General features: G+C 32.4%; 1 protein-coding gene across 16 annotated transcripts in view; it reads left to right on the top strand.

Annotated features, from left to right (window-relative positions):
- LOC128179612 (serine/threonine-protein kinase 25-like) overlaps positions 1 to 13957 on the top strand; it is a 58312-nt gene that overhangs the window by 41408 nt on the left and 2947 nt on the right. For 11 of the 16 annotated variants that reach the window (XM_052847090.1, XM_052847091.1, XM_052847085.1 and 8 more), the window contains 2 exons: positions 2273 to 2377; positions 9622 to 9833. In XM_052847090.1, the coding sequence (XP_052703050.1) occupies positions 2273 to 2377; positions 9622 to 9833 (317 nt within the window). Of the gene's footprint in view, positions 1 to 2272; positions 2378 to 9621; positions 9838 to 13957 lie in introns of those variants that run through there. The other 5 variants (XM_052847093.1, XM_052847089.1, XM_052847088.1 and 2 more) reach the window with 2 other exon arrangements.

Raw genomic sequence — 13957 nt, 5'->3', positions numbered from 1 at the left:
ACTGTAGGGAAATGGACAACTGTATTAATATTACAACAGGGAAGCATCACTACCCTCCCAGGGACATCCCTATTTTTTTTTAGTATGCTAATTCTTTCTTCCCTTCTTCCTTTGTTAGATATTATTTTCTCAGCAAAATTTTATTAGAATTTTTTTGTAAACTAGTTAGTAAAGAATGAGTGATAAGGAAGAAATAAATTGCAATAGAATAGGTATGAAGTGTTTTGGTGCTTGGTTCTGAAGTTATACTAATTGGATGTACCGGTAATAAGATGAAAGTGAAAAAATGGTCTGGCAACAATTTGTCCAACAAGGAGGATTGTGATGCACATCCTGAAACTAACATGCATGTTGGCATGATTTAAAGTCTGTACATATCCATTAAGCCCTTGTTCCCATTGTATTAATGGCAGTTGGTTTTAGTTCTGTATTGGAATGAAAATTAATTTTGTTTTTTTTTCCAGGAATTTAATAACTTTACAGTTTTTACTTTTTTACTAACTTGTATGTAGTGATACCTGGTTCTTTTTAATGTCACCTGAGTCAGTTAGGTGATCTGTTGCTACCATTTTTTCTGACTCTGTGCATCAGTTATAAACTTTTGAACATTTTCATCTTCTTTTCCTAAATTACAAGAATAATGTTGACAAAATTGGTAAATAGCATCAGTAGGAGATGAGGTACATTAATTGTGAAATTCATAATTCCCACTTATTAAAAGGGGGGGGGCATAAAGTTTTAAAAAAGTGATATGATAAATATTTTGAGAATACTTCTTCACTCTTGTTTGGCCATCTGGAATTGAAATTAAGGATCCGGAGTTTTGGAAAAAAGGAAATTTGAAATGATTATGGCACCACATGGGTGATAGCTCTTTACATTTTTATTTTCAATGTGATTTCAACCATTTTTATTTTAAAATTTTTTAAAGCTCACAATTAGACTGAAGTTTCACTTTGGGGGTGAGAACTTCATAATGCCACATGTAGTACTTAATTTAAATGCATACCAGAAGAAATTTTTATTACATTGGTTCCTTTTGACAAAGATCTCTTGAAAAAGTTTTCCACAAACTAAGCATCAATTATAAATTTTGAATTAATATTATTAGCTTATATACACCAAATGCTTTGATGTACTTTTTCTCTTAAAATATATTTCCTAAGAATGTAGGTTTTTGCTTAACAAGTTTTTAATTTTTACAATCATTTTTTTACTGTAACAATTAAAAGCAATTTTGAGAATAGATTCATTCACATGCCAAAAGTATGTAAATATTTTCTTTTCCCCTATATATTTCATTGAAAATTAGACTTTAAAAAAAAGGTTTTCTGGTGTTATTTTTTGTCAGATTTAAAAAAAAATTATATTGATTACAGTAAATTCAATTTGCACTTTTTGACATGCATAGAAATAGTGTTTTTACAACTCATTGGTTAAATTTGATATTTCAAACACAACACAAATATTTTTTAAGAGCTCTACTATGTATCTTTTGCAATATGCAAGTCAAAAAATCTTCCTTTAGATTGTTAACATAAAATCCCAGGGAATGAGGGTTGGACAAATGTTTGAATATGATGCGTAAAAAAGCTAAAGAAATTCTTATCAATCCAGGTCTTTTGAAAATCGGTAAAGGGTTACCTTTAAACAATTCTGTGAAAAATGTTTTCAATGAAGTATTGCCGTATAGTGAAAAGAAAAAAAATTGACATACTTTTGTCATTTAAGAGTGTGTGTTTGTTGTTTTTATATATATATATATATATATATATATATATATATATATATATATATATATATATATATATATATATATATATATAGTTTGTGTAATATAAATATATAAAGTTTGTATAGTTTCCACATTTATCATGTATAGTTGTATTTTTAATTTTACTGCTTGATTTAAATATATTGTAACACATTTTGTATGTAGTCATATATTGTCCTACTCTTCTGTAGCATTCTGCTCTAATTATAAATGCAGGGTTGGTTAAATACAATGTATATGGTATCATGGCTTGGGTTTATGGCAGCTTAAGTCAAATTGCGAGAAAAGAAAGAAAATTATTGAAATGTTAATGTTTTTAGACATATGGTGGTAGAAATTTTTATATACAATTTCAAGAATTTTCAATTTTTTAGTTAAAGTGTATGGACATTCTGATAAAAAAAAAATAACCAGTACAGTACTGATTGTTAAGGTAATGGGTTTTTTAATACTGTCAGTTTAAAATCAAACATAAGAGGCAAGCAATTCTATTTTCAGCAGCGCCACCCAGCGCCCCAGCCCCCTCAGAGACCGGTGTCACAGTACGATGTCCCGCGACAGTCCTCCTCCCTGTCCTCCACCGTGGTTCCTCTCTTGCTGCAGGTTAGTGGTCAGATCAGATAGTCAGGCATTACATTTCAATTGAGTAACAGATAGTTAAAGACTGGTTTCACAGGTCAATTTAAGCAGTGTCTTGGTTTAAGATTGGATCATTTAAACAATAAAGTGCCTTCTTTGGTGATCCATACAGGTATGAAAGTAGCAAGCATTGCAGAAAAAGTACATAACCTGTGTTAGCAAGTTAATTAAGAAATAAAGTACGAGTTTTCGTGAATGTTGCAGAAAAACCTCTGAGGTCGAGAAATGTTGTTTTGAAATATAAAAGCCGGAGGTTATTCTGCAACATTAACTTTATTTCTATTCTACTAATAGCCCAGTATTTCTACAGATCATTTCTCCTATAGAGAGACGATCTAGGTCATTTTGACGGCTGTTCCGTGTAACCCCAACAGTTTTGTTAGTAATGTTTACATGTGTATCGATCAAAGGAATCACATGCAGACGACAGAATTTTTCTTTGAATTTTTAATACTCTTCACTTATTTATAAAATATCTGTGAATCATGTTCCTAATATTTTAAGGGCAATTTAATATGATTATTACTACTAAACGTTATATATTTTATGTAAAAACACACAGCGAAAATGTGGTAGGGAGGTCCTAGGAACAGCAGCATTGATCTCTTTAAAATAAACATTTGCGGCAATACACATCGTTTTGACTGGAACTAACACGTAAAATTGACATGATTTTAAAACATTTTACGGTTTGAAGTTGTACTTTCATGATCAGTGCGAGACAAATAGGTATTTCTGATCTGATAATTTACTGATGACGTTCGTGGTATATTGGAGAATAATGTCCGCGGCATCTCTTTGATCTCGGCAATAACTGTAGTAGAATAAGTCATTAATGATTCATTTATGCTGCACACAATTTGATATAAATATTTATACCCCCGCTCTGAAGGAGAAGGGGGTATATTCTTTTACATGTACCCTTGTGTGTCTGTCTGTCCATCCGTAACAAAAATTTCTGTCGCATTTTTTTCAGCAACTATTTACTGCAGATGCTTGAAATTTTAACACAGTATTTTTTTAGGCATGCCATATCATGGGATATATTTTTGTACCAATGGGATGTCAACTTCCTGTTAAATAACGACTTTGTCTATTTTTAGCCAAAATTTTCAAACAAATTTTCGTCAAATATTTCTCAGCAACTATTTACTGCAGATGCTTGAAATTTCAACAAAGTATTTTTTTAGGCATGCCATATTGTGGGATATTTTGTTGTACCAATCGGACGTCAAATTCTTGTTTAATGACGACTTTGTTTATTTTTAGCCTAAATTTACAAACAAATTTTCGTCAAAGATTTCTCAGCAACTATTTATTGTAGATGCTTGAAATTTTGTAACACAGTACATGTATTTGTTTAGGCATGCCTATTGTGGGATATATTTTTGTACCAATCGGATGCCAACTTTCTGTTAAAGGCCGACTTTGTTTACTTTGCATATTTACATCAGAGTGGGGGTATCACTAGTGAGCATTGGCTCACAGATATCTTGTTTCAAATTCTTAATCATTATAATATGCTTATTAGACATTGACATGTAGCATGTATTATTCTTTAATAATACACAAGTGTATATATTATACTAAGCCTAAGGAAACAAACGTCTATTGGCCCGAGTCCACCAAAAATTGGGAAGGTCCACCAACAGTTCAGGACCTGGTGGACCATCGGTCCACTAAAGTTTTAAACTTATATTATGAAAATCAAATTATCAAATCAAATTAATGCAAATTCTTTAATTGAAATTGACAACCAAAAATGAATAAAAGTTTTGTGATTGCGGTAACTTCACCAAAATTTCCTCATAAAAAGAAATTGAATTTATTCTGTCCTCTGAGTTCATGATTGTTTAAATTACCTTCCTTGGCAATAAAATGATAGTTGATAAATAAAAAAACATTTTTAATGCAAAATAGAAACTAAAACAATTATAATTTAACCAGTTGGCTATCCTCTACATATTGGTGGTAAGTGGGTCATTGGGTTAGACTAATACCCCCAAATACATTAAAGTAAAATGACAGATTTTTATTTGTCACTTAGTGTACAAATGATAAGATATTTCCTTTATTAGAGATATAAATACATTAAATAAATCAGATTTCAACCCAGATAAGCTTTTTATATTTTTTTTCAAAAATAGTTCGATTTTTTCATTAGCTGTTGTGGACATACTTCTAACACAATTTTTCATTGGAAGATCTATTTAAGTCCAATGTATAGAGAGAATCAAATGTTATGTTGACCTCCTAGCTAGGTCATGTGCAGGTTAATTTTACATCCTATTTTAAGCTCACCGAGACAAAGTCAGGGGGAGCTTATGCTATACCCCAGGCGTCGGCGTAGGCATCCGGACTTGGTTAGAGTTTTTGTTGTAGGTCCTGTATCTAAGTTATTGTCCTATCTTCACCAAACTTGCATGGATGATGCATCTGGACCTACTTATGGACTTGAAAGACTTGGATGCTGAATCTGGGTAATGAATTTCAGATGCTGGAGGAGGTTAAAGTTTTTGATGCAAGTCCTGTATCTAAGTTATGACTTGCATGGATGGTGCGTCTTATGATACTGATGCACCAGCTTGAATGCTGAATCTGAGTAGGTTTCGTATACTAGATGAGGTTAAGGTTTGTAGAGCTGGTTAAAGTTTTTGGAGCAGGTGCTCTCCGATGATAATATCTTAGTTATTACTGGTCCTAACTTAACCAAACTTGTATGGATGGTGCGTCTTATGATACTGATGCACTTGACAGGCATGGATGCTGAATCTGAGCCATATGTTTCGGATGCTGAATAAGGTTAAAGTTTTTAGAGCTGGTTTAAGTTTTTGGAGCAGGTGCCCTCTGATGATTGTATCTGAGTTATTACTTGTCCTAACTTCACCAAACTTACATTGATGGTGTGTCTTATGATACTGATGCACCTGACAGGCTTGAATGCTGAATCTGAGGCATAGGTTTTGGAGCTGGATGAGGTTAACTTTTTAAGACCTGGTTAAAGTTTTTGGAGCAGGTGCTCTCTGATGATTATATCTTAGTTATTACTTGTCCTAACTTTACCAAACTTGCATGGATGATGCATCTTATGAAACTGATGCACCTTGAATGCTGAATCTGAGCATAAGGTTTTGGTTGCTTGATGAGGTTTAGTTTTTTGGAACATGTCACATGTTTTATAGATAATAGCTTGCATAGTTGATTTGACAGTAATATAAATGATGTGCAGAGGTAGCTTCAGATGCAGAGCCTGATGTCCATTATCAAGGATGCTTAAACAAATCCACTGCCTCACTAAAACCTGCTTGATTGATATGTTGTTTAATGATATTAAATGCTTCCTATGATATAGTATTGTATGATTGATACACTATTGTTTTATATGATACAATATTAAAGCATCTATTATATTGTAAAAAGTTGTAATATTACTTATTAGGTTAGTTACTGACTCACTACGGAAATATATTGGGTTGATCAATCTCATAGATGGCGAGGCGAAGTGTTTTGTTTTCCCGAGGACTATCAAGCGACATATTCATTCACAAATAGCAGTGATCTACGCAAAGCCATGTACAAGATGCCTTACATCTCGTCCAATTAAACTCATTTAAACTCTTCAAAATTATCAATACCACCTTTAAAATAGGCTTAAAAAATCTTTGCTTCACCCATATTACAATGTTTTGTTGCTATTCAATTTTAAACCTCTGCAGAGATTTGAGCAAATTTAGACGCTGCCATTTTGTTCTGCTCCAGACACAACAACATGACGTCAATATTCAAAGGGCAACTACTCTAATTTAAAAATAATTCCAAAGGGCCACTACTCTAGATATTTTAATGACTTACTAAACACGATTTCTGTGTTAAATAATATGAAATATCAAGATGAGTAGGTGAGGCGGCGACCAATGACGGCCTAATATTAATCCTCACAGAACCTACATAGAGGTATATGAGGCAATCATGTGCCATGTTTAATCCAATGAAAATGTGACATTTCAGTCTGAGGGAAAACAATATACAAAGTGATATTGTATCTTTTTTTTTGTACATTATGATATGATATTGTATAATGATTTTTTTATGTATAATATTGTATATTATGATACAATATTTTATAATATGATATTATATACTGTTTAATCACATGGTATTGTTTCATATGATATTGGAATATATAATATTGTATCATATGATATGATTTTGTACAATATGATATGGGTTTATATAATACATTATTTTATCACATGAAATTGTATTACATGATATTATAATATATGATATTGTATCATATGATATAATATTGTATAAGAAAATATTGTATTACATGATATATCACTATATCAAATTATATTGTATCAAATTATATTGTACTATATGATACAATTTCATATTATGTGTCAAATATTTTACAATATGATTATCATACAATACAATATCATACTATATTATACAGTATAATATCATGTGTTACAATATTGTGAATTATTATGTGATATGATATTGTATCATATAATGCTATATTGTACCATATATATATTATATATTATGATATTGTATCATGTGATCAAATTCAATAAATGTATAACAATGATGAATGTCATATGATACAATATCATATTGTATCATTATTTATTATAGTATTTTACTGTATTATATGATATATTTATAATTATCATAGGATGCAATATCGTATTTTATATTATTGTACTGATAAACATTGTATTTAATTATAATGTATGAATTGATCATATGATACAATTTTTTAAGATTTGATAAAGTAATAATATAGTGTGTCAAAAGCAACTATGATTTTCATATACAGAGCGTGGGTTCCACTCAATCTGATAGCGGTTAATCGAATAATTTGGTTAATCTGATATAATATCAAAACACCAAACCATTTCTTATATATCCCTTATATCCTTTTTTTCCTAATTATTTGATAGGAATAAATGTCATTTTTGGATTGTGACTGTGTAATAATGATTTCTCACCCACTTACACCTGTATATTCCTTAAGTTTGTTTAATTGGTTAACATTTTGTGTACACTGCAACTCTTTGAAGGGCATTACGTTACACATCAACACATACGGGTGGCTAACCTTCTTCATAAGATGAAAGCTACCAACATCGATAATTGTTGCGGATGACCGCACACAAGACTGACTTTACCTGTGAACACATTTTATTGTTTGTTAATTTACCTATTTTATGTGTTGATTTCATGCGGGGCTTGCACCACTTATTAAGAATTATTTGAACATGTAATTTCTGAATCAAAATGTGACTGGGTTTGGAACATTTGATATCGAGGAAATTCTTATTACTTTTAATTTTACATCGGGGTAGAAAACTTAATAAAAAAAATTCAAATAATTTTTTAACATGTATGACTAATTATTTAAGAACATTTTATATAACAGAAAAGGAATTAAAATAAATTGTCTAGGTGAAAAGAGGGACTGTTCAGACAATTAGCCATTCCTGTCAAAATGACAGCCACTTTGAAACCATCGTTAAGAGAAACATTTTCTTTTGAGAATTTACAAACAAAATAAAGCCTAAAATGCTTTTTCATTGCTAAACCAAGGTAAGTTATTTCATTTCAAACTACTGACATACAGATTATATCTTTAATTTGATAAATTATACAGGTAACTCTCGATAGCTCTAAGTCCATGGGACCAAAGAAAACGTTCGAGGTTTCAAGAGTTCAAGTTTTCAAGAGTTCGGAATTTTGTGGGTTGATCGACGGGTTTTAAAATTAGTCTTACCGGATGTTATGATTCAGCCATTTATTGAGTGCTAACCATATGCATGTGCATAAAGAACGTTTTCTTTTCAGTAAAATACGCAGAACTGGATGTTTTTAAAACTATAAATACAAAACAATTATTGAATAAATTCATAATAATTATTTATTTTATGCAATATATTAAGACCAGATTGCTCAGTAGTTCTATACTGCTAGATGATTGACATATCATAAACATGATAAATGTGATAACTGAGTATCACCCATTGCTCCCACTATACGAGTCCTTCACCAGCTTTAAGAACTTGTTCAGCAATAATCATTATAATGACAATGATGCTGATATGCATAAATTTAACAGTTTGATAATTCTAAAATTTGACTATGGCTCAATATTATCATTTCATCTCAATTAATTTTTCATTTTCATTGTGTCTCCAAATTATCATAAAATGGTTGGTTGTGATTATAGTTCAGGTATCAGTATGGTCAATAACCAAACAATTATCACCTTGCAGGACAAGTGTCGCCTGAATAAACAACCCGTGACACGGGTCCCGCGCCTGGAGCCATTTAAATGTTCAAGTAGGTGTTAATTAGGTATAGCGCTTGAAGATACACAGCGACTTTGAGGAATTGAGAGTAAGAAACTATAGGTTATGAACAACGGGACTGCAGTTTGACTTCGAGGGATCAAGAGTTTTGAGAGATCAAGAGTTCAAGAAATCAAGAGTAAATTTGCTTCGTTATATAGGGAAAAATATCGGGACCCTAGACACACTTCGAGCGATCAAGAACTTCGAGCGATCGAAGTTCGAGTCATCGAGAGTTACCTGTATCTTGAAACAAGTTAAATTTTATTTTATACCGAAATCAGAGAGCACAAAAATGCTAAATTGGTTAATCTAATAATTGGTTAGTCTGATAATTTTTTTCTGACAAATTGACTATCAGATTAAGCAGAACCCTCTGTAATATGATAAAGGTGGTCTCATAAAGGTGATGCTTCATAAAGGTGATGTCTCGCCTTGGTGAGCTTTGTAATCTGTGATTACCTATGTTTAACAAATACAATACTGTGTCAAAACAGTATTCATGAATATCAAAGATCAATAACTATGATTTTCATATTGATAGAGGTGGTCTCATAAAGGCAATGACTCATAAAAATGATGCCTCGCTAGGTGAGCTTTGTAATCTGTGATTACCTATGTTTTCCAGATAGTTGGATATCAGGCAATCAGAGAGCTGAGATCTAATCAATCATATAATAGAATAATTTATTATAAAACAGTAGATTGGATATTATGAACAGCAAATAAAGTGATAAAATTCAGTTATTTATTTTGATGAACAAAAGGTCTGTATTTTAAAGTAATTTATCATAAATGCATCCAGTCCAATCTTGGTTGATTTGCTGATTTTGTCATGGTTTTTTTTAGCTGAAGGATGACTATAGAGAGGACTACAGGAGGCGGGGACACCCTGTCCAGCGAACAGAGGCAGTAGACGAGCTGAAAAATGCTTTTGATTTGGCAGAACGGTCATGTTCTGGAATAACAGATGACCTCCTAACAGGGGTCATAAGTCGCTTAGCTACCACAGCAACAGTGTCAGAGGTGGAGATCAGGAGAGCAATAGACAAAGTGAAAAGGTAATAAGTTTTATTGTGTCATATTGATAAGTCAGACATTTTCATCCATTCTCTGGAAATACCTAATTACCGCTATAACTAAATTCATAGCCATCTCACATTAGTGCAGCTTTCAATCACAGGTTGTTTAGGCTCATATATTGGATATTGCTAACAACAAAAATCAAGCTTACTACTTTGATTACAATTAAAACATACAATCATTCGATGGATGGCTCATATACTGTATATTTGATATCCCATAACTTTATTATCTTAAGCTCACCTGAATGGAAGGCTGTAACATTGGAAACTGATCTGGCAGCAAGCTGATAAATAGAGGTTTTAAGTTTGTCTTAGAACCATTTCAAAAAGGCCTTGAACTTTCAGTAGAATGTAACTATCTATTTCTTGCTTCATAATAATTTTAGAATGACGCTAGTTTCAAGTGAATTACACACTGATTACATAGTCTTGCTCAAAAGCCAGGCAAATCTTGTTGATTTTGAATAGCTGTGGCTGAATAGTTTGCAATTAAATAGACAGGCCTATATAACAATGCCATTTGACACAACAACCCAACTGCTCGTTTATGATTTGCTATGCAACTAACACGATCTAACAACATCCCTTACAAAGTCATCTCAGGTGATCTTTTAAATCAAATAACCGCTGTTTAAATCTTGGCTTGTAGTTTGTGTTTCTTCATCACCCATAAACCTAATCCTCGAGGTGCTTTGATAAGTAAAAGTCATTGCAAAGTGAATATGTCGTTTGTGTTATTGTTGTTTGCAAGAAGGATTAGCAAATCAGACGAACATTGTTCCCAATTTTGGTAGGAAAAACTTAACTTGGCATCAAATAATCGGCTGAGCATACGAGTTGTAAAAGATAAAGTTATCAAACTATTTTGTACTTGTATATATTAAAGTTTGAATCCAATTTACCAACATTTTTATGTTTATTCATGGTTATTTAAAAGGTTGCTTTTAGATGACCTCCTACAAGATGTTGTTAGATCTTGTATAGTGTATTGTGGAGAACTTGTTCTCACAAGTCTATAATTTTACTTAAATTAAGCAGCCAAACCCATACCACTACCATTGATCTCTGTGATATCACCTTTAACACTATGTGGTTCCTAAAACTAGGGGTATTAAGGGAATTAACTTATTCAATATCCAATAATCTTCTGCAGTTTTCGGTTAAGATTAATTTGAAATAACATTTAGCTTGATAAATGTAAAAATCTGTGAATGTATTTGAATATTGAAATGCAAGAGTATTTTTCCAGACATGTGCAATTTTTACACTGTTTGTGACCTGCTGTCTAACATGATTTTGTTAGGAGAGTTTCTTTTAAATCTGTAAAATATATATAACTCTGATATATTTTACGTTGTAGCTCCTTAGGATTGATAAATAAGCTGATCTCCTTTTTTTGGGAGAATATTGTTACTGTTATCATTTATGCAATCAACTCTGCCATTTTGATTTCTTGTATAGGTCGGGTTTTACATGCAGAAAATTAAATCTGAATCAAAATGAGGCAAAATCATTGACCTTTGACCTTTATGTAATTTTAACCAGCCAAGGTAGACACTTTCATCCCAAGTGGGCTGATGTATCTATGATAATTGGTTCAAAAGTAGTTAGTGTTTTTAATAAATATCCAAAACTTTCAGGGGCAATAACTGTTAGAAGGGGACCTCGGACCCTTTCAGTATGAAAAAAATTGAAGGATCCTTTAAGTGAACTGAAGACATTGGTAAAATTTTCAAGTTTCTCCCTCTAACGGTGTTTGAGGAGTAGCGATTACAAGCATCTTATACAATAGGGGAAATAGTTCTATAATTGTCTCAAGGTAGGGGCTGAAGGATGATATTTTCAAATGTCTTAAGGGTCCTACTTCATCCTTGAAAAAGTTTATCAATACCTTCATATGCCAAAAAAATATGAAAACTCATTAATACACAGATTTCCAAATGACTTTGACCTTTATGTTATTTTGAGCGGCCGAGGGAGACGCTTCCATTGCAAGTGGTCTGATGTCTCTACGAGTTGTAAGTGTTTTTATTGAATTTTCAAAAATTTCAGGGGAAATAATTAACTGCTATATAGAAGGAGACCTCAGACCCTTTCGGTATGAATAGATTGAAGAAGCCTCTAAGTGAACTTCACACATTAGTAAAAATTTCAAGTCTCTACCTCTAATGGTTGAAAAGGAGTAGCGATAAGAAGCTTTTCATGCACAAGGGCACCTGAAAGTTGGAAAGACCTAACAATTCAAAAAAAGAAACTGCCGGTTAGATTTACAACACCATACTTGACACTATTTTACAGAACTTATTTGTTTGTAATTTAGAAATGATAAAAGAAATGATACAAGTAACGCACAATATTATTACTGACCACATACTGGCCTCCTTTATTCAATACAAACCAAACCCGATCTCGAACCCAAACATTAAAAAATTTGAGTACGGTAAAAAAATTAATTTTTTCGAAAATATGCTATTAGACGCTACAAAAGTGTAAACTTGATCTGTTGTTTGACATTTTAAAGCTGTTCAGCAAGTTGCACATTATTCCTCAAATGCATAAATGAAAAAAGTGTGGAAGACTGAATTGGGACAGACAGACGGACATACAGATGGACTAATGGATGCAGAGGAAAGCTATAGTCCTCTTTGGTTGAACCGGTAGGGAACAAATAACATTAAAGAAAAAGTAAAAATTGTACACCTTTGAAATTTTACACGCAGAATAATGCTATCATCAGGGTTATTTTTCTTAATATTTGAAATGAAATTATTGTACCATGCTTCATTTGTAATACTGAGCCAGATGTGTAGCAAAATTTTGTGCTCTTTTCCCCTTAGAGGTTTCTATCCTTTAACCCTTAATGACACGTTTTGACGACCCTGGCCATATCCTTAATGACGACTTTTGACGCACCCTATATACAGCTCTTAATTAGACCCCTCAACACCTGTTGTTTATAAAAGACATTGACTGGTATATACCTGCATGGCCATGTGTACGGATGGTTGTTCACTCATTCTATAAAGATATCACGTGATTTACCTGTGCATGGTGGCGTGATGCATTACTACAATAAACAAAGATGGCAGACTACGATGCAGACATCGCACATGTTTTCAATTTTTGTTTATAATCAAGTTAAGAGGCAGAATTTTCTAGATTTATTGGTAGTGAGATTGAATGATGAAAGCCAGATGCCAAATTCATGCAAAATGTTTTGGAAAAATCTGTGTAATTACAGAAAACAGAACACAAGGTGTGCACTACCTGTAACTCCTAAATACACGAATATACCGGTAAATTTATATTTTTTTCAAAAAGTTAAAGTTATTTTGTTAATATGTTAGACTCATTAAATCCTCTTACACCATTTATTGAAAATTTTAAATATAAGTCTGAAAACGATAGACATGAATTGAAAAGTCAGCCACAGGTACATTTAATTATTTACGATCAAAAAACGAATTCCATGATGATAATTGAATCTTTCCATAAAAATTATTAAATAATTATTTGTAATACATACAGTTTTAAATATGTTTATCAAGTATCTGTTGTGAAATTATTCTTAATAAAGCTTTAATGTAGAAGACGAAGTCGGGGGGGAGCTTATGCTATACCGTCGGCGTCAGCATCCGGACCTAGTTAAGGTTTTTGTTGCAGGTCCTGTATCTAAGTTATTACTTGTCCTATCTTCACCGAACTTGCATTGATGATGCATCTGGACCTACTTATGGACTTGAAAGACTTGGATGCTGAATCTGAATCCTGAATTTCAGATGCTGGAGGAGGTTAAGGTTTTTGGAGCAGGTTAAAGTTTTTGTTGCAGGTGCCCTTTGATAGTAATATCTATGTTACCACTGGTCCTAACTTCACCAAACTTGCATGGATGGTGTGTCTTGTGATACTGATGCACCTGACAGGCATTGATGCTGAATCTGAGCCGTAGGTTTCGGATGCGGGAGGAGGTTAAGGTTTTAAGACCTGGTTAAAGTTTTTGAAACAGGTGTCCTCTGATGAATATATCTTAGTTATTACTGGTCCTAACTTCACTAAACTTGCATGGATGATGCGTCTTATGATACTGATGCACCTAACAG

Source organism: Crassostrea angulata, chromosome 4 (genome assembly GCF_025612915.1).
Source record: "Crassostrea angulata isolate pt1a10 chromosome 4, ASM2561291v2, whole genome shotgun sequence".
NCBI classification, from domain to species: domain Eukaryota; kingdom Metazoa; phylum Mollusca; class Bivalvia; order Ostreida; family Ostreidae; genus Magallana; species Magallana angulata.
The sequence above is the reverse complement of the archived record's forward strand: the minus strand, read 5'-3'. Positions and strand labels throughout refer to the sequence as shown.